Source organism: Mercenaria mercenaria, chromosome 4 (genome assembly GCF_021730395.1).
Source record: "Mercenaria mercenaria strain notata chromosome 4, MADL_Memer_1, whole genome shotgun sequence".
Taxonomy (NCBI): Eukaryota; Metazoa; Mollusca; class Bivalvia; order Venerida; family Veneridae; genus Mercenaria; species Mercenaria mercenaria.
Genome location: NC_069364.1, coordinates 63,034,598 through 63,060,835, shown reverse-complemented (window position 1 = coordinate 63,060,835; position 26,238 = coordinate 63,034,598). Strand labels below are relative to the sequence as shown.

At 34.7% G+C, this 26,238-nt stretch overlaps 1 protein-coding gene across 3 annotated transcripts in view; it reads right to left on the bottom strand.

Annotated features, from left to right (window-relative positions):
* The window catches only part of LOC123551927 (synaptotagmin-7-like), a 464,896-nt gene that overhangs the window by 119,689 nt on the left and 318,969 nt on the right, over positions 1-26,238 (bottom strand). The window contains exon 1 of one of the 3 annotated variants that reach the window (XM_045341235.2): positions 13,882-15,234. The exons of the other annotated variants lie outside the window; for them this stretch is intronic. Coding sequence (XP_045197170.1) covers positions 13,882-13,922 — 41 coding nt within the window. The 5' untranslated portion in view covers positions 13,923-15,234. Of the gene's footprint in view, positions 1-13,881; positions 15,235-26,238 lie in introns of those variants that run through there. 3 annotated transcript variants of the gene reach the window in all.

Genomic DNA, 26,238 nt, shown 5'->3' with positions numbered 1-26,238 from the left:
AAACCTTAGACTTTGGCAATGCTCCCCAACCACTATTGTTATTACCCAACTTGCAAAAATTTCAGTTGTACAGCAGCTTACTATGACACAGAAACCTTCTTTATTACATTATCTTATATTTCCTTGCTTATTACATGTACATACATTACCTTCATGTATATTGCCTTCTTTGCTACATTAACATACATTACATTATTATTACATTACTATATACACTACCTTCTTAATATTACAGTAATGTAATATTGCAGTCTTCATTATATTAATAACACACATTGAATTTTTTATTACAGCTTTCCTTATTTATTACATAACCATACTGCCTTGTTTATTACAGTAATGTACATTGTCTTCTTTATTAAAATAGCATACACTGCCTTCTTTATTACATTATAAGGTATAATAATAATACCACTGCCTATAAATTTATAATGGCTAGATCTCGATAACTAAAGTTAAAATGGTTTACTTAACTATAACTAAAACATTTGATTCAGACCTGCAAAACAGAAGCCATCAGCAATCGAGATGAACAAAGACAAGACGAGAAAACATGAAACTTCCATGCAGCAAGATAATCATGTGGTTCCTAGCAACAAAGTTATTTACTTCTGTATTACGATATGTATTTGCTCCTTACCCTAAAAAGACATTTTTTCCCTGAATTTATTATCTTAAATACAATTATATAGGTTGCTGCAGAAGCAAAATTGCTCTTTAACAGCCAATTTACTGTCAGAAAAGTTTTACCAATTTTCTATTTCCTGAATAATTCATTTGTTCTACCTCTGTTTGTCAGTTTGTGCACTGGGGCAATGGTTAACAATTAGGCAGCCATCTTCAAACAATATCTTGATCAATTTTGAGGGTAATGCTAGGAATGTGTATATCATTATACATGCTGACTTGACTAATGTCTAACAATAAACAGCTATGTTAAAATACATTTTACTCATTTAGGCTGACTCCTGTCTTGGAACTGACCCCTCCCCTGCAGTGGACTCCCATTTACCATTGTAACAGTTCAGATTTCCCCCATTAATCATATTGATGTGACTTGTTTTTAATACTCTCCCTGCATGAATCAGTATTATCAAAGAGATTGAAACTCAGCTAGTAGCAGATCAACACAAGTATAGACCTGAAAAAGTTAAATGTACATCAAAATGTTTCCATTGCCCATTGTTGTGTGTTTAGCATCTTAGACATTATTGTTCTCTAGCTAGCAGTAACTCAAAATAGCTTAGAAGGAATAAGCTGGTTGCTTAAAGAAACAAGAAGGTTGTCACCCTAAAATGCTCACCTGACCTTGCTCATTTGACCCTGAACATAATATGTATACACACTAAATAATGCTGAGTATAAACAAGAGGGCCATGAAGGCCCTGTATCGCTAACCTGATCTACTGACCTAAAGATCATCAGGACAGTTTCATTAAGATATGGTCATAAATGTGGCCTCTAAAATGTTAACTAACTTTTCCTTTGATTTGACATGGTGACCTAGTTTTTGATCCCATATGACCAAGATTAGAACTTGACCTAAAGATCATCAAGATTAACATTCTGACAAAGTTTCATAAAGATAAGTCATAAATGTGGCCTCTAGAGTGTTAACAAGCTTTTCCTTTGATTTGACCTGGTGACCTAGTTTTTGAGCCCGCCTGACCCAGATTTGAACATGACCTATAGATCATCAAGATTAACATTCTGACCATGTTTCATTAAGATATGGTCATAAATGTGGCCTCTAGAGTGTTAACTTGCTTTTCCTTTGATTTGACCTGGTGACCTAGTTCTTGATCCTACATGACCCAGATTCAAACTGGACTTTGAGATCATCATGAGTAACATTCTGACCAAGTTTCATGAAGATACAGTCATAAATGTGGCCTCTACAATGTTAACAAACTTTTCCTTTGATTTGACCTGATGACCTAGTTTTTGATCCCACATAACCCAGATTCATACTTGACCTTAAGATCATCAAGATTAACATTCTGACTAAGTTTCATAAAGATATAGTCATAAATGTGGCCTCTAGAGTGTTAACAAGCTTTTCCTTTGATTTGACCTGGTGACCTAGTTTTTGACCCCACCTGACCCAGATTTGAATATGACCTATAGATCATCAAGATCAACATTCTGACCAAGTTTCATTAAGATATGGTCATAAATGTGGCCTCTAGAGTGTTACCTAGCTTTTCCTTTGATTTAAGCTGGTGACCTAGTTTTTGATCCTACAAGACCCAGATTCAAACTGGACTTTGAGATCATCATGAGTAACATTCTGACCAAGTTTCATGAAGATACAGTTATAAATGTGGCCTCTAGAGTGTTAACAAGCTTTTCCTTTGATCTGACCCGGTGACCTAGCTTTTGACCCTAGATGACCCAATATCAAACTCATCCAAGATTTTATTTAGGGTAACATTCTGACCAAGTTTCATTAAGATTGGGCCAAAATTGTGACCTCTAGAGTGTTAACAAGCTTTTCCTTTGATTTGACCCGGTGACCTAGTTTTTGACCCTAGATGACCCAATATCGAACTCATCTAAGATTTTATTTAGGGTAACATTCTGACCAAATTTCATTAAGATTGGGCCAAAATTGTGACCTCTAGAGTGTTAACAAGCTTTTCCTTTGATTTGACCTGGTGACCTAGTTTTTGACCCCAGATAACCCAATATCGAACTCGTCCAAGGTTTTTATGAGGGTAACATTCTGACCAAGTTTCATTAAGATTAGGCCAAAATTGTGACCTCTAGAGTGTTAACAGTCAAATTCTTGACGACGGATGACTGATGACGGACGACGGACACAGGGTGATCACAAAAGCTCACCTTGAGCACTTCATGCTCAGGTGAGCTAAAAAAACCCATAAAACAAGACCAGTGTCCAGATTTTAACAAATTTGAGAGAGGACCTTATAAGGGAGCTATGGACCAAATTTAATGAAGATCCATCAAGTGGTTCTTGGGAAAATATCATTCAAAGATATTTCTTCTCAAGCACAATTGCCCTCATTCAAAGAAATTCAAACAACGGTTTTACCAGAATACAATCTGACTAAAGTACATCTCCTATTACGCTACGCATAGGATCTGAAAACGACCTATTCATTGCCTCGTTCTGACGGCCCTTTCACCAGCCAATCAGAGCCTAGCTTACAATATCTTGCAAATCTACCTCTAGCATTGACTTTTGATATTTACAATTCTTATGTCGAAATATATCAGATAGCCGGTTAGCTCAGTCGGTAGGCCACTTGCTTTGTAAGCGAGGGGTCCCGGGTTCGAGTCCTGGAATAACTGCATATTTTTCTTACTCTTTGACAATCGAATAAGTCGCCTGATTGGATAACATAAAAATAGCAATAATGGAAATCCAAAATATACAGAAGACGAATGTGAATGGGTCGTTCTCAGATCTTCGTTTAGAAGATCAAGTACTTTAGTCAGATTGACCAGAATACTACTGACCAAGTTTGATGAGATCAATCAAGTCCTTCATGAGAAAAAACTGCTTATATGTATTTCTATTCTTAGCTCTTTTGACAGCAAATTAGAGGTCAATTGCCCAAAATCAAAATAAATTAAGAGATGACCTTATAATAATTCTACAGACCAAGTTAAATGAAGATCCATCTTGAGGTTCATGAGAAGCATATGTTTAAAGGTATTTCTATCTTTAGTTCTGACAGCCTATGGAAGAGGCAAATTTCCCCCTTTTGAAAACATAAATGAAAGAGGACCTTATAATGATGCTATAGATAAAGTTTGATGAAGATCTATCAATTGGTCCATGAGAAGAATGTATTTCTATTGTTGGCTCAAGCATCCCATATAAGGGACCATTAGTGCTCCCATTTCAGAAAATTCAGAGATAACATTGCCAGGATGCTAAAGACCAAGTTTGGTGAAATTCTGAACAGTATATTTTCAGAGATGTTTAAGTTAAAATGTTGAAAACGGATGATGCAGACTCCAGATCATCTGTCTATTCTTATCACTCACCCTGAACAAAGTTCAGTAGATTTAAAAAGGAAAATATATGTCTATCACATCTCTAGTTTTTTTCATTAATTTTGCACCTACAACCAGAGTAATTTATCTGGTGCCAAAACATAATTAAATTGTTGAAATACTGTACTGCTGCTTAACACAAGATCAACACAAAGTCTTACCATATAAAAGTGAAAACTCGATAATTTGATTTCCTTGACAATCAATATTTGCCAATACAGAAAAAGGTCATATAAGCAAAAGTGGTTTTACCTTTATATTTATATAAATCTGCAATACTTAAAAAAGTTAACTGATTTAATCATAAAATTGCAACCTGACTGTTATTGGAATTCAACACTACTGGACTAAATATCAAATTATTAATGTATTTTTATTTATCTATATTCATTGTATTATTCATGTTCTGAATATTGCAAAAGTCTTTGCCATTCCTTATGTTGAAAGGATGATTTTGCTTAATATTGTAAAACAGTGAATTATGAAATATTCAAAGGGCAATTACTGTAAATTATATAATTATGTCTAAAAATCAATTTGAGGATTCCAGATTTAATTTATTTTCCCTTGCAATCAAATATTCATTTTCGTAATTATAGACTATTAAGAGTAAAACATTAAATTGTAATTTATTCAAAGGAAAGTCACTTATCAAAATCACTTTAAATTATAACTATGTCAAAAAATCAATATGTGAGGATTTCATGCAGAATATATTTATTTTCTTCAATTATTTTCTCTAGCAATCAAATATTTATTTTTTGTAATTATAAAATAAAACACTAAATTGTAAAATATTCAAAGTGAATTCACTTACCAAAAATCACTGTTAATTATATAACTATGTCTAAAAATCAATATGAGGATTTCAGAAATGATCTATTTTCTTCAATTATTTTCTCTTGCAATCAAATATTTTTGTAATCAACTTATACCTGTAATTGCTCTTGGAAAAAGAGTATATATCTACTTTTATTGCTAGTACATATGTTGCCATGGTGACACTAAAATCCATGATGACTATCTTGTAAAGTAATTACATTTACATATTCTGTTTCAAAATATGAAACATATGTCTGCTAATTAAGCTTACTCTTCATATATATCTATAAAAAAGTATAAAGTGACAATATCATGGAAAATTCATCTAGACAAAGGCAAGTTTTGAAAGTTGGAACTGCCAAACACATACACAAGAGGCAAAGACTGGAAGCCTAAATAGCATGCCTATGAATCAACTACAGAACACACTTGAAAACAAGAAGATTCTCTGACTAATTATTTGTTAACTTGCTTAGTAAGATTTGATATTCAGTCCTGAAGCCAGAGATTCCTATAATCAAGTCTATAAGAATGTGCGCGCAATCTCTCAAGTAATGGTCAAATTATACAGTAAGGGCAATTTATCACCTCCTGAAAAATGGTGGGCTCACAGGATATTGATTGGACAAGATAAACTTACTCAGCAGGCTTCATACAGACCCACCATGCAAAAAGGCCGTAAGAGGATTTTTCTTATTTTTAATGACTTATATTTCACCATTAAAAGATACATTCACTTTCTGCATGTTATTTAACTCTAGTTTCACCTTATTTTTAACGACTTATATTTCACCATCAAATGATACATTTCTAACATGCCTTTCTATGGGCGGCAGTTACCGCCAAAGTTAGTAAATATACAATCCATTCATGAACAAGTCAGTCAGTGCAGTGCATTTCAACGCCGTCTTGTCTAAAACTCCATCCCATCCAATAAATTTGCATTCAACGCATTGTATTTTGAAACCATTTAATACAAAACTTCATCCCATCTATTTAAACAGGAAACGATGCATTGAAAAACTTGTTGCGATGCACCGTACTATGAAATCATCCAACAAAACATGATACCATGCAGCTCAATGTGAAGCCGTTTAACACAAAATGAGTATGTGCAGTGTAAAATGAAATGATTTATTACAACTTGACGCCGTCTAATACATATTGAAACCGCTTTGTGTAATTAAGAGCAGTGTATAAAAACTTGATGCCATGCATTCCAATGTGTAGAAGTTTAACGCAACAAGAGTTTGTGCAGTGTAAAATGAAATGATTCATTAAAGCTTGGCGCCATCTAATGCATACTGAAACTGTGTTGTGTGATTTGGAGCGGCGTATCAAAATTTGATGTCATGCAGCCAAATGTGAAGCCGTTTAACGAAACACTAGTACGTGCATTGTAAAAGGTCAAACTATGTTCTGATAGTCTTATTAACCTTTTACAATGCACATACTCGTAAGTTCGTGGAAACAACTTACCTGGACACAGAATCTGGATGCCAACTTCAAATAAGCTAGGAAACAGTACCATTACATTTATCCCCACCCACTTCCTTGGTTCAACCCCTGAACGAAAAGTTTTTCACCTCAATATATTTATGGTCACCAGATTCACGATTTACATTCTTTTTTTCATCAGTTCTTCACACATTTAAAAACAAATACAAAACTTCACTATATTTCAGGACTTTGTAAGTGGTTAGTTAATGAATTCAAGTACTTTTAAGGAAATTTCGCTTTTTTGAGGACTTTTTAAGAACCTGAATCAAATTTAAGGACTTTTTAAGACTGTGCAAACCATGCTGTATGAAACAGTTACAAAATAAATATACTGGTAAGAAGGGGATAATTAAGGTGTGAGGACAGAATAATGATGCCATACAATGTGATAGTAATCACCTTACAGGACAGTAATTACATTTTATCTATGAATCATTTATAAGCAAAATAAGCCCTAACCAGAGTATTTGCTTCTCTGAATGCGGAAAATTTCATATTTGGTGCTAGAGTAGTCTACAATCGTAAGGTAGACTTTGATGAAATTTGTTAAACTATCACCACCACAAAACGTTCATTGTAATTTTAAGAGCAAGTCTTTTTACTGATCTTGTCAGTTTTTGTAGACATAACTAGCCAGTTTCTCTAGATAGGGCAGACGGTACCAGGCAAGCCCAGAAACAGGGCAGACAGCACCAAACCAGTCCTATCAATTAACTATCTTTGGCTTATATAGAGTTATCTGATGACAATACATGAATCTTCTCCAGACTAATGCAATTAGAATAAACACCTCTTGAAGGAAATAAAAAGCAGTAAAACTTTCACACACATGCAGTATTCCCTTTTCTTAAAGAAGCATATATGTGTCTGCAAAGACTAATGCTGAAATAAATTCCAAATCTGAACTTCATGGTGATCATATGAATGAAGTTTCACTGGCATTTCTTTGAAAGTGTGCAAGTAGTATATACCATAAACATGTAATAATTATAGGTTATTAGCTTTGTATCGGGAAATATGCACAAGTTCTACAGCGTAAATATTGCGCAACTTTAGAGCGAGTGCATATTTCCCAATGCAAAGATAACTAGAGCTATCACTAAAGGTGATGAATGTACCCCCCGCATGCACTGACACAGTACATTGCAATCTGACACACACAAGACTCCATAATTATGTGGACTGTATGTATATAGACTGTATGTATACAGTATAGTAATAAAAAACAAAGTCCCATAACTATGCAGAATATTTATCTAAAAGAATGTAACATGCACCATGCACAACTAGGATTGGTACTGATCACTTGTGTGAAGTTTCATTAAATTGTGTGCAAGGGTTTGGTAGATTAGGCACGCACAAGATTGCATATGCAGACTGTATGTACATAGTATGTTAACAAGAAACAAAGTCCCATAACTCTGCAATTTTTGTCGCTGAAAGAACCTAACATGCCCCATGCACAACTACTGTTGTTACTGATCAGTTGTGTGAAGTTTCATTAAATTGTGTCAAGGGGATGAGGAGAGATGGTGCGCACAAGATTGTGTCTATGTATATAGTATAGTAACAAAAAAACAAAGTCCCATAACTCTGCAAATTTTTTTTCTGAAAGAACCTAACATGCCCCATGCACAACTACTGTTGTTACTGATCAGTTGTGTGAAGTTTCATTAAATTGTGTCAAGGGGATGAGGAGAGATGGTGCGCACAAGATTGTGTCTATGTATATAGTATAGTAACAAAAAAACAAAGTCCCATAACTCTGCAAATTTTTTTTCTGAAAGAACCTAACATGCCCCATGCACAACTACTGTTGTTACTGATCAGTTGTGTGAAGTTTCATTAAATTGTGTCAAGGGGATGAGGAGAGATGGTGCGCACAAGATTGTGTCTATGTATATAGTATAGTAACAAAAAAACAAAGTCCCATAACTCTGCAAATTTTTTTTTCTAAAAGAACCTAACATGCCCCACGCACAACTACTGTTGGTACTGATCACTTGTGTGAAGTTTCATTAAATTGTGTGAAGGCGATGAGGAGAGATGGTGCGCACAAGATTGTGTCTATGTATATAGTATAGTAACAAAAAAACAAAGTCCCATAACTCTGCAAATTTTTTTTCTTAAAGAACCTAACATGCCCCATGCACAACTACTGTTGGTACTGATCACTTGTGTGAAGTTTCATTAAGGTTTCGATGGAGGCCTTGAGAAACAAAAATCAAACAACACAAAATCATAGAAAGAAAGAGTTGTTTGACATGAAAATTGAACAGCATGTAAAACATGTATATTACTTTACGAAACAAGTGTCAGTATACTAAGATAAACATTGAATTCCGGAAAAGGGCTGCCTAAAGGGGCTCCACTTCCGGACAGTTAAACGCCTTTAAAAACTCACCATTTTCAAAGAACTGTTACACATGTTTGTTTTGATGCATTTGCAATAGCGTGCGAGCGGTGAAATTTCACGTAACAAGGTGGAACATAGCTTTCAGCAATTGTTTATCTTTTTTTCTTTACAAATGGCATTCGTTTTCGAAGGGAGACAACTTTTTCTCAGAGATTACTTAAAATAATCGGAAAAAGTTGTTTCCCTTTGAAAATGAATGCCATTTGTACTTAAAATAATTGGGAACAGTTGTCTCCCTTTGCAAAATGAATGCCATTTGTAAAGAAATAAAGATAAACAATTGCTGAAAACTGTGTTCCACCTTGTTATGCGAAATTTCACCACTCGCACGCTATTGCAAATGCATCAAAACGAACATGTGTAACTGTTCTTTGAAAATGGTGAGTTTTTAAAGGCGTTTAACTGTCCGGAAGTGGAGCCCCTTTAGGCAGCCCTTTTCCGGAATTCAATGTTTATATCACTATACTGACACTTGTTTCGTAAAGTAATATACATGTTTTACATGCTGTTCAATTTTCATGTCAAACAACTCTTTCTTTCTATGATTTAGTGTTGTTTGATTTTTGTTTCTCAAGGCCTCCATCGAATCCTTAAATTCTGTCAAGGGGATAAGGAGAGATGGTGCGCACAAGATTGCGTCTACGGACAGACGGACAGACGGCCAGACGGCCAGACGGACAGACAGACAGACAACCTGAAACCAGTATACCCCCCCTTACAACTTTGTTGTCGGGGGGTATAATAACATTTTTATTACGTACATATCTACACATATAAAAGTATTGTAAATATTATGAATTTTTCAATAGCCTGGATAAGATGGACAATACTAACTAAATAAAAGATTAAATGCATTGGCACCCACTCGCCATGCAGCGTATGGAAAAATATTGACGTTTTTTCCGGTACCATTGTAACTCAATGGGGAACAGAAACTAGAGCTCTTCTGAGAAAAGCGCATGTCTCCAATTTAGCTAGTTATCGAACTTGGCTGAGGACTTATTGGCAAATACATTTTGTTCAAGTTTGGTTAAGATCGGTTGAGAAATGTTTGACTTAAAGAGTGCGGACAAGATTTGTGACAGACAGACACACACACACACACATGCACAGACTGGAGTAAATCAATATGTTTCCCACACCACTGTGTGATGGGAGACAACAAGTAAGTTATAATAATGCCAGCATCCACATTTTGTTTGAGTGCAAGGGCCACCTAGACTAACCCCGTCTTTACTTAATAGTGACCACCTGTATAAATGTTTGTGCCCACATTCTATCCATTACAAAGGTACCATTAACTATTGCAAACCTTAGATTGACCCTGAAAAGAAATGTAATGCACACATCTACATTCAAAACAGATTAAAGTGAAAATTAACTTTAACATGTCACAGCAAACTTTTTTCTTGCAATTGACAGAATAGATGGTCACCAATACCATGAACACTAGCTGATATATCTTTGTAGATTATTATACATCCCTACATATGTTAGTTAAAAGCTTACTGATCATTCATGTTGACTGTGAAAGATCTTTATAAGATTTCTTGTAAAATGTTTTTACACTAATTGACAGAAATTATACAGAGTAACTACGAATATGAAGCACGAGGTTAAATGGTTTTCACTGCGGCATAAGAAACAAGAGCTGTCATTATTACTGTCACTATTGGTGACAAATGCCCCCGATGCATGCCCAAGAGTGCACAAAATATGTTTTTCTAAGTGTGACCTTGACCTTAGAGCTAGGGGTCTGGGTCTTGCTCATGACACATTGTCTCATTATGGTAAACATTTATGCCAAGAGAGTATTTCAAAATCCCTTCATGGATGGCAGAGTTATGGACCAGACACGAAACAGACCCTGTTAACCTTTGACCTCCAAGTGCGACCTTGACCTTGGAGCTAGGGTCTTGCGCATGACACATTGTTTTATTATGGTGAACATTAATTTTATGCCAAGTTATTTCAAAATCCTTCTATGGATGGCAGAGTTACAGCCCAGACAAGAATTTACACGGATGCACGGATAGTGCCAACCTTTGGGGGCATAAAAAAAAGCTTTCATTATTAATTGTATCTTGTGTAGTTATATTCTCCCATTAATTAATTCATAACTTCTACATTTTGCTGAAGATTAGTCTGTCTGTAGCTATACTGACATCCAGACCTGCTAATCTTAGACTTCACTCAACTCAAACTTATAAAACTGAGTTTGGAGACAAAGAATGCAACTTTGTCATTGATCAGTTTTTAAACTGAGCTCAATATCGACCAATCAGATGCTGGAGTATCAGACTGGTCTCCTAACTCCCTTATACAACCTTGTACACAGGTTTCAATAAAAACAGTCTGTAGACCAGTCTCTGAAAGCAGTCTTGCCATTGGTCAACTTAAAATCTGTGCTCAGAAATAACCAATCAGATGCCAGAGTTTTGAGGCTTTGGAACAAGTAATTCATCCATCTGATAACTCTAAAATCTGGAGGCAAAAACATAATACTTGCTTAAATATAACATTTCCTCTCTTTCTAATTCCCTGACAAAAATATCTCTCCAGAGGACCATAATTGTTTCGACTTCCTTGAATTTTTGTTTACTGCTTTCTTGAGTATACTTTCAATTTCTTTTTTCCGCATATTCAATTTAAAGCTCATAAAAATTTATTTTCTATGCTAAGTAAGCTTTGTAGAAAGAAAAGCACGGTATTTTGATATGTACATGGAGTCTTATTTCACACGAGAAGAATAATAGATATGTACTGAGCAAATATTTCCGAAGGAAGAGGTGTCCTTTCAAATTTGCTTAAAATGTCTGATGATACTGAAGTGTTTCAGAAATGAATGTCTATACCACTTTAAAAGTTGTGTTTCATCAATTTCTCCAATTAACCAGAAGTCTACCATTATGCCAAGTGCTGTCAGGCAAAAAAATGCTGTTTCATTTTAGTGTGATCAAGAGTACACTGATTCAAAAGAAACTGGCTTTGTTGAAACTTACGAGTTTGTTACAGATATAATGCCTTCTGACAGACCTAGATAACTTAAATTTCTGTACTCCAACATAGAATACAGTGACAGGTCCATTTGTAGAAAAAAATGGAATTGAGTACCCTGGTCATCATCCAAACATGGTGAAATTAGGATTAAAATTCACTTTAAGACAGAATTTTTTTTGTCCTTATATACCTCCTCAATATCTCCATTCCTGTCAAGTGAAAAATGCATTAGCAATATAATTTTCTTTAATTGGATCAAGTGAGACCTTTTAGATCTTTATATATGGCAATTACATTTCCCTAATTCCCATTAAAGCAACTTGTTCATACAAAGTAGGTGGGTTTTTTTTCTACAAAATGTCCATAAAATGTGAGTAATGTGAAAATGACCAGTGGTGACAAACTTATTGCTATTGATACTTATAAAATATGCTTATAAATAACCAAATATTTTGTACAGAAACTCAACATTCTTCATGCTTTTTTACCAATGAGTAACACTTATTTTCACTCTCTTATCCATTTTAATGCCATATATACATTCTATGCCATTCTATGGCAATGCGCATTGATAATTTACATGTTATTTCAAAGGTAAATCTAGGACTTACTTTAATGGCAATGCCCATTGATGTTTTACATGTTATTTCAAAGGTAAATCTAGGACTTACTTTAATGGCAATGCCCATTGATGATTTACATGTTATTTCAAAGGCAAATCTAGGACTTACTTTAATGGCAATGCCCATTGATGATTTACATGTTATTTCAAAGGCAAATCTAGGACTTACTTTAATGGCAATGCCCTTAGATGATTTACATGTTATTTCAAAGGTAAATCTATGACTTACTTTAATGGCAATGTCCATTGATGATTTACATGTTATTTCAAAGGCAAATCTAGGACTTACTTTAATGGCAATGCCCTTAGATGATTTACATGTTATTTCACAGGCAAATCTATGACTTACTTTAATGGCAATGTCCATTGATGATTTACATGTTATTTCAAAGGCAAATCTAGGACTTACTTTAATGGCAAAGCCCAATGATATTTACATGTTATTTAATGTTACAGAAATCTAGGACATACTTATAAATAGCAATGCACATGATATAATGGCAATTAAATCTTCTTTCATGCGCATGCCCTTTTTACATGTTACTTCAAAGGCATGAAAAATAAAGCACCTGTGCAAAAGCTTAAGATCTGCACATCGGGGCAAAGTTTTCATGCAGGCAAGAGCAAATCCTTTGTTCCCCTTAACTCTTTTATTCTTGTAACAAAAATATAAGTCAAGTGAAAAATGTTGGAACTTCTTTGCAGCCACAAGTACCATAGTTAGGAACCTTCTAACAGTCAAAGGTTTATAGAACTCACCAGTTTGTAAATGAATGTACTTCAATTATACTAATTTCACACTGAGTTCAAATAAATAGACAGGCTTTTACTTTTATTTTCACATAAATATATTCAATCATTTATCAGGAGTATTTTCAATCCCTCGAATACTGAATTAGCTCCCTTTTATGAATATATCTTTTTAATGAATTCTCTCCCTTTAAAAGTAGTTTTAGTATTAATTTGATGAATTAAAGACATTTATTTATTTATTTTGTTGGGTTTAACGTCGCACCAACACAATTTTAGGTCATATGGCGACTTTCCAGCTTTAATGGTGGAGGAAGACCCTAGGTGCCCCTCCGTACATAATTTCATCACGAGCGGGCATCTGGGTAGAACCACCGACTTTCAGTAAGCCAGCTGGATGGCTTCCTCATGTGAAGAATTCTACACCTCAAATGAGGTTTCGAACCCACATCGATGAGGGGCAAATGGTTTGAAGTCAACGACTCTAACCACTCGGCCACGGAGGCCCCTTAAAGACATTTATTTAGTTCTTTAATCTTGTCTAGATACACACTTTTACAATGATAGAAACCAACTAAATATAAAATCTTCAACTGATGTTTTGCAAATAAATTTTAGACCTTTGAATATAAAACAAAGATTAAAAACAACAGTCACAAACTTAAGATCAAAAACAGAAATGATAAATAAAAACAAAAAATAAAAAAATTAAAAAAATAAAAAACTGAAAAATCAGTATATTTACATATGACAAATCCAGTCGAAGCAACCACAATCCAGGGCCATTTTTTTAAGGCTGCAATATTCCAATTTGATGGATTATATCAAAACAGTCAATCTTTAACCCAAGCGAAATTTGTTTGATACAAATTAGTTAAATATTTCTCTGGCTGGCTGCTACAACCATAGCTATATTCCAATGTACCATGATTTTACGTAACAACAATCCCAACAATGGAAGAAACAGACACTAACGGAACATCTCTCTTCTCTCATATAATTCTCCATGTTCACAAAAGTAAAGCAGCTTTTGGTTTAAATCAATTAAAAACCATTACAAAGCAAATCATGGTTTGAATGACATTTCCAATTTCACAGAGACTTTCATCATTTCCAATTAACTACGATTTATATCAATTCCAATTACCAAAGATTGAAATCGATAAAAGGTAAATAACAAAACTAAAATCCTCAATCAATGGTTTCCCATGCAAAACTGTCTGCCTTTCTAAAGAATTTTTTCACTGGATATGAAATTGTTCAATTTTTTTAACTCAAAAGATTCCACAAAATTTTCCAATTTCTCCGAGAAAATCATTTATTTCAGAATGTCATCCGCTGAAATTATGTTCACGAGTGTCAACTGTGTCTTAAGAGAGATAACAACTTCTATGAGCTTCTCTAGATTAACTTTTTCAGTCTCCCAAATACTAGTTCAAGCACACTTAACTAGAACATAATAAGGTTCTCGAAATTCAATAACGTCTGTTTATTTCCTTCCATTTCTCTTCTCAAATACAACTGCTTTTCTTCAGAACTTCTTGCACTATGAGTTTTAAAGCCGTTTCAAATAGTTCCTTTAAGTAAATAAACAAAAATACTGATAAAAACAGCTGTTGTAGTAAAATGCCTCATAATAGTGTTACTAGTATTATCATTTGCTGTTTTATTGTTACACTTATAAAAGTCGAGAAATGATTAGACGTCAAGCGAAAACCAATATCTTTAACACTGCAACCACATATTTACAGGACAATAATAATACGCCGCAGTTTCTGACAATAACTGTTTTCAAGAGACAAAAAGTATTTCTGCTTCATACTTATTTCTTATTTTGCAGATCTAGTTCTTTTAACTTTATTATAAATAATGAAATTCATAACACATTTCTATGTTTATGTGCTTGCATTTTCACATAATACAAACATTTTTGCTACTTAATGAAATCAGTTCAAAGAAACATCATTACGAGAATGAAATCACATCACAATTTCCATGAATTATTAATTATTGCATGACAGCAAGCAGAGTACAGCTATGCATGTAATATCCGCCACGGTATTGAGTACAATATTGTATTGTTTATTTCAATTTCCCGCTACCGACTATAGAGTACTTCTGCGACGATCTGATACTAGCTATATCAGCTATCCTTGCTGGCTAATTTGACGTTACCTAAATACACGTACTGTAGTTTACAACTATACAACGATACTAATAGTAGCGGAGTTATCAATTTTAAAGCTTCATTATTGTCCAATCAATACGATTTTATCCTTATACAGTCCGTAGTATCCGTTCTATAAAACTATATGAGATTGTAATCACCAATAATGACAATCAGGTTTTTATCCAAAGTACGAAAGTACGTGTAATTGCATTTTTTTATCAATAATCAAATGTTGTTACAGCTTTGATACTGCATGCAGTATGGATTATTTACGTATATGAATTGTAAGAAAGTACTATTAAAATACAAATGTAAAACAATGCAGACACCAGCATATGTAATACAATGCGGGCACCAGGTGTCTCGATTGTAACTGTAAAAGAATAAATCCACAATCATTACATTCTTGTCACCTAACTAAACAATAATCCGAATCTATTTAAGGACTTAAGTTTCTCTTCCACTGCTACAATTGTAGTAAACACCAATTTATTTTGGTATCAGGTAAGCAACAAACAAATGAACAACCAAATGATGTGTTATAGCTACTTTTAGAATGCACAAAATTAGGATTTAGAATACTGCAAGTACTTGTGACAGATTTTATTCTTGAGCTCTGTACTTTCTTTTGCCTTAAATACGAACTGCAAGTTTTAATAAAATCTCTCCACCAGTCTTAAATATTAAGTCTCAGAGAGACTTAAATACTTACTCCTAGACAGGCTATATAATGCAAACATAATATAAATGAAGTGGCTGAGTATTCCCATTCTATCCGTAAATATTGATCCCTACTGGGTTGAGAGTACGAAGCTCGTGGATCCAAGAGTATTACCTGTTACATCTTATATTTTTGTGTTATTTGCTGTCTCTGGGTTATTCTGCATGATTTCAGTGATTCTGATTAGATATACTTATGCTGACTGTTTAGTGTGTAGTCTTTAATGACTTGAGACTTTACATATATACTTAGGATCTATGTTGCTTCTTTTTAAAGCTGCATACATATATTGGATATGTCTAAGGTTATCCTCATCTCTTGAGTTGTTTTGCTTTCACTCTCTGTTCTGGGGCGCTGTATTGTTAGTGCCCGCAGTAACTGTCGTGCTGGCGTAGCTAGGGGCAAGTGTATGGTTGCATAGATAGTTGCCGATGCTGGAGTTACTCCCAGAGGTGGGATTCGTAGTTGGAGTTGCTGCGGAGCAGGTCTCCATGACCCAAGTAGGGTTACTTCTAGTATATTGTGGCTGGGTGTGAGCCATTGAGGACATGCTCCCTTGTTGATTAGGTATCTTCCCTGACCGGTTTCGTTCAGCAGTTGTAAACTTCTTCAGAGGACTTGACCGTAATGACTAGGCAAGTTTGGTTTGCATTATGTGCAGAGTGACGCTGCATTCTGCTTATATACTCTCTGGTGCCAGTTGGTGCCGGAGCCTGTATGAGCCACCGACTCCGGCACCGGCACCAACCGGCACCAGAGAGAACGAAACCGGTCAGGGAAGATATCTAATCAACAAGGGAGCATGTCCTCCATGGCTCACACCCAGCCACAATATACTATATATAATGCAAACACTTCTTTGCAGAACAATCTATCTTTATATGCAACATTTCTTTTAATTCCCTTCAAAATTCTCACAAAAAGTTGAAAAGATAAGTACAAAAATAGGCATCTGTCAAGTTAAAGACAAGGTGATATCTATTCAACATTGCATCATGAAACAATATAAACTCGTCAGAGCTTTAAATTGAGTGACCCTTATTTCAAGAACAGTTAAAACCAACTGTACCTTACCCCCAACAATTTGCTGTTACCCATCTATAGCTGGGTTGACTGAGGTACCCAGTAATCATGATAAAGTGCTTCATCATGATAAACTCCTTTAAAGGCCAGGGAAGAACTATAAAAAGGGTTCAGGTAGAGAAATGGCCACTATAAAAAGGGTTCAGGTAGAGAAATGGCCACTCTTTTTGTGCAAGCAACATCAGAGGTTTATATAAAAATTTCAAAGAAATTAGAGCACAGATCTTTTTGAAATTTTGCACAAGTCTTCTTGTGCACCATTGTTACAAGTTTTGAAAACAAGAGCTCCGCCAAGCGGGGCAATATACGCCCGAAGGATTACATCATAGGATGGGAGCAAAATTTAAAGGACTCGACTGTTGTAGCCCAAAGGAGTTGAACAACAAAAGGAAAACTTCAAAAAACAAATCTAAGTCCACAAAAAAATCCTTATCAGGTACAGGTATGTAAAAAATAATAATAAAAAAGTTTCAAAATAAGCTATTTATAGAAACATAAAAGGGAAGTAATTCAAAAAAAATTATTGTGAGTGAACAAAAAAGAGATCTGCCAAATAAAAACAAGAGCACTGCAATGCAGAGAAATATACATAAAGCAGTCATATATGACCTTTGACCCTTAAGTGTGACCTTGACCTTGAAGCAAGTCATCCGGAACATGTGCTCTGCATATCGTCTCAGTGTGGTGAACATTTCTGCCAAGTTTCTTTGAAATCCTTCCAGCAGTTCAAGAGTTACAGAGCGGACACGAAACAAACTGATATGACTTTTGACCCCTAAGTGTGACCTTGACCTTGAAGCGAGACATCCAAAACATGCGCTCTGCACATAGTCTCGGTGTGGTGAACATTTGCGTCAAGTTTCCTTGAAATCCTTCAAGGGGTTCAAGAGTTACAGAGGGGACACGAAATTGCTAACGAACAGACGGACGGACTAACAGACAGACACCAGCGTCGTAACATAATACGTCCCTTTGGGCGTATAAAATATGTTGAATGATTATCTAGAAGTGTACTTTCCAGAAAAAAATATGTGTTGTCTGCTACAATATTTGAATTTACCTCTCAGATGATTGGCAGCTTCTCCATTGGCTGAGAGCGTAATCATGAAACAGCAGTTGTATGAGTCACTTGACATAAGGCCAGAAGTTTTCACATGTTTATGAACAATTTTGTATTACTGAATTACATAACTATATTGTCCCAAAAATTATGGCTTTCAGGAATGGAAATTAAACAGCTATCTTCTCATTTATTGATAAAAAATACACAGCAATGCACCAAGTCTTGTCATTATTTTTGTAGAAAAATTTAATCATTTAAACATTTTTTTTTTTTTAATGGAACCAATTAGTAAATTTAGCCTATTCCACCATCACTTGCACAGCATTTTTGTCAACTGAATGGCATTTATCAAAATTACGGGACATTCTTTTCTGCTGTGTATCAAGTTATTTCTGTAGATAGGGAATTAATACATTTACTTGAGTATTTTTGAACACAATGCAACGTTTTTGCAGTTACTTGGTGATGTAGATGGGACTTAAATTGTTACAGCAAGGAAAGAAAAGAATATGCGGCAATAACTACATTATACATGTAGAAAACATTTTTTGGAAAAAATCACATAAATGGAGTGTTTCTACAAGAAAAAACAAAACTGTAAAACATGAATTAGCTTTAGATGCTTTTAGATATGAGCCGCGCAACGGGAAAACCAACATAGTGGCTTTGCAACCAGCATGGATCCAGACCAGCCTGCGCATCCGCGCAGTCTGGTCAGGATCCATGCTGTTCGCTAACAGTTTCTCCAATCCCAATAGGCTTTAAAAGCAAACAGCATGGATCCTGACCAGACTGCGCGGATGCGCAGGCTGGTCTGGATCCATGCTGGTCGCATACCCACTATGTTGGTTTTCTCATGGCACGGCTCAATCAAGCAGACGAATTCTGTGTTAACATGATCAGGTTACAGTCGTCTAGGTAGTAAAGCTCCTCCCCTAATGCATATATGCTTAATTGCCTGCCAGCCGGTATTTCACTAAATCAATCCCCGGCCTTTAACTCCGTAGAGCAGCGTCTTAGCCTTCTTGACCAATACACTGACAAGTTTGCAACAGACAATGTTCTATATATGGCCTCACAATACCAATGTGTTTCAAAAGTCCTTGCCAGTTGTCATGTTGTTGTCAGTAATCATGATAGTGCCCTGCCAAGTCATCGGAACAAGAGCAACAGCAAAATATATCTCATTTGTTTGTTTGTTGTGCTGGTGTAATGGTTGTAGCATTAAATTAACAGCCTCAGAACAATACCTGCTAACATTATAAAAATAAAACCTGGACAAATAAACAAGCTGTTTTGGCATCCTTTGTTTGTCGTTATTTTATGAAATATGTTGAGTTGCGCTACATCCCCCCAACTTAAAAGGCTGCATGACAAAGCTACATAAAGCTTGTGACGTTGTGTAGTGGTGTGTTCTTGTTTTAAGTTGCCCAGCAAACATGCCAACTCATATTAATGCTGAAATCTTCCACCTTGCAAGTCTTACTGTTAAGTTCATTGAACATTCCATATTTATTTACTGGTTTGCACTATTTTGAGTAAAAGTAAATGAACTTTTCTAAAAGCAGAATCAAAAGCAGTTACCGCAATCAGAGTTGCTTTCATCAGGAAAATTACTTTACTAAGGATGCTGTGCAGAAATATGGTAACCAGGGAATTAAATTTAGATATATGTACACACAAATAGTAGCTTTTACATGGAAACTGTGATGAGAGATTTCTGGTCACTAGTAGGTGAGATACATTGTAACCTGTAGTTAAAGAGTTTCAAACATTTCATTAAGGCTTTACTGCTTCATCATAATTTAATCAGTAAAATATCAGTCTAATTGTTGTTGCATAAGCACTATAGCAAATCAAACAGATTATAGTAAATTTGAAATATTGACACAATTTTGGATTACAGTCAAACCTTTGTTAAAGACCATCTCTGAACAGAGACCACTTGGCTCTTAGAAGACCAAATGTTTTGTTTCCCATTTTAACATTTACAGTGTATTTTAAGCTGTGAATAAAGACCACCTCCCAAAAAAGACCACATTTTGGCTTTCCCAAGGGTGGTCTTTATAGGCAGGTTTGACTGTTCATCTATATGTTTATTTCTTTCAATCTTAGGTTTTGCCTTTCTACTGTTTTTACAAAATATTCATGTATAACTGCTCTGAACATTTAAAGTAATGTTTGGGTCATGCTGAAAATATCCCTGACATTTGGAGGTCAGGCGTTGGATCTGCACAGGACTAAATTCACCCAGGTCCGTTCTGTAGGCTCAATCTGCTTGCACTGACAGGTATCATACAGTAACAGCACATATAAATCTCATTATAATCTACAGTCATAGGGATTTTGTTGCAGATATCGAGGGCTGAGCGCGAAACTATTGTATCTTGTTCTTTATTTATATACAGTTACAATAGTTTCGCGCTCAGCCCACGATATGTTTTTTCTGGAAACTGGCAAGGACTTTTGCAACACAATGGTATTGCAATGTCATGTATAAACCACTGTCTATTGTAACTGCTATCATGTCAAAAACTAATGTAATTAACAGCATGAACAAGTATTTGATTAAGATATCACCATACTGCAAATTTAATAGCTAATGCGTGTAGCTACTGTCAGGGCAAACAAAAGCTACTTCCAATGAAACAGTGGTTTACTCTCTAGTTATTGTTACTACAATATTTACATAAACTGCATCTGATATTGAACTACCAATTAAGGAAGCTTTCACAAACTGTGGTTTCCAATATTTAACAACGACATAGTTTTCATTTCTTCACAAATTAGCAAGCAGATGTTGCTGATAAATACTGAAATGGAACAACAACTTTTCTCCCAAATACTTTGTATTTTTTGGTGAAGAGACTAAAATAACTAAAGTCTATTTCATTATCATGTAAATTAATTGAACAGAATCAGTATAGCCATTGATAAACTAATACAGTGTTTATAAGGGATTTAAGTATGGCAGTACAAGCTTGCTGAAATGTATAATTACATATAAAATGCATAATCCTAGGGTCAAGAAGTGATATATAATCCAGGTTAACCAACCAGAATTTCAAATATTAACTTGGGGATCCAACATTAAGTGAAATCATATACAGTTCAAATAAGCAAGAGAAATTATGTCTTTTCTGATGTAAAATTTACTGTTAAGATGTATTTTATTACCTCCCTTTTATCTATCTTGCTTGCAAAGTAATGAGAATTTCTTCTTGATTAAACACAGAAAGGGATATACCTCATATAATTTTCCTGTTAGCAATCACTACTGTCCGATATAGGTAACAGTATGCTATGTAGGAACTACAGTACGCTACGTAGGAACTATATTACGCTATGTAGGAACTATATATATATTACCCTATGTAGGAACTATATTACAATGTTGTGGCCAGCTGTCACCAATGTAATTAACCATCCTTACATGGCTTAAAAAAACTGCCTGGATCAATAAGAGCGACATTGGGACTGAAGGTACTTAATTAAAGTCACACATCCAGACAGAAACAGACCAGCCAGATTTTTTGTACTTCATTAACTTAATTGAATACAACCATGTAAAACATCAAATCACTGATTTTTAATTCTTAAAAAACATGTGCAATGGTAGACTGATATAAGACAGGCTCTAAGTATTTGCTGATTAATGTCAACATCTGCACATCAGAATATATGTGCAAAACAGGGCCATATCATTAATGAAAAGCCCATTGTTGCCCTAATAGAAGTATTAGTTATATACTTTATTTAAAAATAGCTATAATATAAACAAGACTATTGACAAGCAATAAAAGTCTCCTAACAGAAGAGGCTTTTGTCACATCTGCTGCCATAGCAGTCACATTTTTTATATTGCATTTTAATTGAAACACCCACACATTCTACATATAACCTAATAATCTTTAAGTATAATTTCATGAAAAAAATTCTAATACTCTTGCATTCTTCTGAAAGTTATAACAAAGGACTTACTTTTTAAGACTGACTGATGGACAGACAGACAAACAGATAGGTGAAGAGACATAAGAAAGCGATTTGTATATTCTACATTTTGTCGTTCTATTTATGACCGGTTTTCTACTTTTAAAGTTATGATAGAATTTGTAACTGACAGAATGGATGGACACTAATTTAAACTAGATGCCCATGGGAAACATGTTGAGCCCGCCCTTTGACCCCTAACTGTGACCTTGACCTTAGAGTCTGTCTCATTGAGTTAAACATTCATGCCAAATATAAACAAGATACCTCAATGCATGTCAAAGTTATGGGCCGGAGAAGCTCTGAAATGACCTTTGACCTCCAACTGTGACTTTGAACTTTGAGATAGGAATCTGAGGTTTGCACATGACACTCCATCTCACTGAGGTCAACATTCAAGCCAGATATAAACAAGATTGCTCCATGAATGTCAAAGTTATGGTCCGGACAAACAAATCCAGACAGACGGACGGACACACGCACTCACAGATGCACGCACATACACTGAACCGCCATTTGGACAATTTTGTCTTCGCATCCGCAAGTGAGCTCAACAAAAATGGACAAACTAAAATATATGCATGCTTTCCACGTTAATAATACTTATGTATCAAATTTCATGAAAAAATATTTTGTACTTTTTAAGCTACCATACATTTCACTTTTTGGTCTTTTTCTTTTTTTTTTTTTGCTGTTTGTTGCCATAGCAACCTTATTTAATGCCATAGCGAAAAAAAGGATAGGTATAGTCTCCATATTGTCATTTTGTTCATGTATCAAGTTTCAAGAAAAAATGTAAAAAGTAATGCATTTTAAACTTATTTTAGAGATAACATTTTTCGACTGACAGAATGAAAGACAATGAATGTACAGTAAAAAGGAGAAAATAAAGTGTAATATTTTTCTACACTGTCTTCTACATTTTTCTTTTACTATCAAAGTTATCCCCAAATTAACTTGCAAAAGCAATGTTCAACATTTGTTCCCATAGGCTGTGCATATTCTCCATATTGCCATCTAACAATGTACCAAGTTTCATGAAAAAATACCTTGTGCTTTTAAACTTATTGCAGGATCCCACAATGTAAGACTGATGGACAATTTACTGACAGACAGTGCAAACCACAAATCCAGTTTGGTGAAGATTCTACAGGCAGCTGTATCAGCTGTATCAGCTGTATCATCTGTTACTGTACATAACTAAGTGACATTAAAGCTTCCAATATACTAATGTAAATAAATATTCTTAAATTTCTGAAAAAAAAAAGATGGAATATAACCTTTCTATACTCATACAATTATTCCAAGGCTAATGCTGTAATATTAACTTACAATTTTATTACAGCAATTGTCAGATGTTTTCTAACAAACCTAAAGCACTGACCTTCATAATTAATAATAATATACATAATTAAAGAAACTTATGGCATGCTGATATAATATTGCTGTAGATTTTATTTATCAAACTGTCTGATTGACAATAATTATCATATCTACAAACCAATACTGGCACCATAAAAACACATATCTTATTCAAGACAGTATAATTGGTCTGATTTAGAGGCAAGTCTTTCCCAAAAAAATTCTTTTACTGTCATAAAATCTCATCCAATTATTTAGGGGAATCATATAACAAGGCAACTGAAAAAAAGTTCTCTAAAGACACCATCTTTGAAAAGACCTCACTGTATACTGGATCTGTTTCTTTATTTGTATTCACTTCAATCTATTTGTTAAAGTTTAGCAGTGTATCACAAACCACAGAAATTTGTAGAAAATGAACAACATCTTTAAAAACGACCAATTCGTCCAAAACATTTTTATTGTTCTGTCCCATAGAATTGAATACTTAAAATATCCTAAAAGAGTTGTCCCCCTTTAAAAAGAAATGTCATTTGTAAAGTACACAATTATAAAAAACGATGTTTAAAGACGTATGCTAGAATTTGGGGCAATTTTTTCAAAATAACAGAATTTCTTCAAACTTTGGATATTGAAGGACAATCATCTAAAAAAACAAAATATGCAATTTCCTCCAAAATGACGTTTTCAAGGGCAGATAACTCTTTTTCAATACTGGTGACCTATGATTTTTATTGCATATTTTTGTTTCTTAGATGTTTGTCCTTCAATATCCAAAGTTTGGAGAAATTCTATCATTGGGAAAAATTTCGCCCATCTCATATACTGGGAATTCTAGCGTACGCCTTTAAGCTAGTTATGTAAAGATTAAGCACTGGGACATTGTTGCAAATGCATCAAAATGAAGCCATGTAACAGCTTTTTTTAACAAGTATACCCACAGGCAGAATGTCGAGCCTGCCAGCTGTCAAGTGTGACCTTGACCTTGGACCTAGGGACCTGGTTCTTGCGCATGCTCCAGACAAACTTCAGTTTGACCTATGACCTTCAACTGTGACCTTGACCTTTGAGATAGGAACATGGGGTTTGTGCATGACACACCTTCTCATTGAGGTAAACATTCATGCCAAATATAAACAAGAGCCATGTTAGACATGGCCAATCCCCCTGCCGGGCATATTATAATTGAAGGCTAAAGTTCCTGGCAAGTTAGTGTCTGAAAGTATTAATTTTGGGGAAAACTTTGAAGAACCGTTTCGTTGTGGTCCGCATCAGGGGTTTTAAAGATGTGGAAGAAAGAATAAGTCAGTGGTGAGGTGGTTTACTGCTAAATTTTATTAATTTTCATGAACAGTATAGCTATGATGTTTTTCTACATGGCTACTGTAAAAAGAAGGAATGGAAAGCTAACAGGGAACAAGAGTGCCAGAATGTCACAATATACGCCCGTCACGGCAAATTTCTTTACTCTAGCAGCTGTATTTGCAAATGGAATTTTAATTTTGTGGTTGTTTAGTAATCATTGTAAGTCTTTTGTTTTTCTAAGTCCACAAAAAAACTCCTTACCAGGTAGAGATGTCTTAAAATACACCTAAAATTGGAAAGTAACATCCATGTTGTACCACAGAAAAGTGGTCTTGTTTTTTCCCTACAGTCAATTATAAAACTGTTACAATATAAATTATTTATAGTAACAACTAAGGGAAGTTAATCTTAAAAAAAAAAAAAAAAAAAAAATGTAAGTCCACACAAAAATCTTTACCAGGTAGAGATTGGTCAAAATACACCTCAAAATTGGATGTAGCATGCATGTTGTACTACAGAAAAGTGGTCTTGATTTTTCCCTACGACTACTAATGAAAAAGTTACAATAAAAGCTATTTAAAGTAACAACAAAGGGAAGTAATTCTAAAGAAGAGAACTGCGCATGACACTTCGTCTCATGATGGTGTATAATTGTGCCAAGTTACATCAAAATCCCTCCATGCATGAAGAAGAAATGCTTCGGACAAAGTCATTCTTGTATCTGACCTTTGGCCTCTAAGTGTGACCTTGACCTTAGACCTAGGGACCTTGATCTTGCGCATGACACTCTGTCTCATGGTGGTGAACATTTGTGCCAAGTTATATCAAAATCCCTCTATGCATGAAGAAGAAATGCTCCGGACAAGGTTTTCATTCTTGTATCCTTTGACCTGTAAGTGTGACCTTGACCTTAGACCTAGGGACTTGGTTCTTACGCATGACACTCTGCCTCGTGGTGGTGAATATTTGTGCCAAGATATATCAAAATCCCTCCATGCATAAAAAAGATATGCTCCGGACAATTTTTTTTAAGAAAATATGATAAAAGGGAATAACTCAAAAAATAAGCAAGGTAGAGTTTCTGTTCTTGCACATTGCACTTCCTCCCAATGTGTTCTATCAGTGTATGAAGTTTGAAGAAAATCCCTCCAATACTTTTGGAGTTATGCTCCAGACAAATTTTTTTAAGAAAATAAGATAAAGGGGAATAACTCAAAAAATAGGCATGGTAGAGTTATTTACGGTGCCCCTAAAGTGACATGTTACACACTTTTTTTCCAGTTAGGTAATGTGAGACTTTTTTTATGATATGATTTCGTTTAAACGAAATCATATCATAAGAATTTTTTTATGAAATGATTTCGTTTAAACTAAATGATTTCGTTTAAACGAAATAAGTTATTTCGTT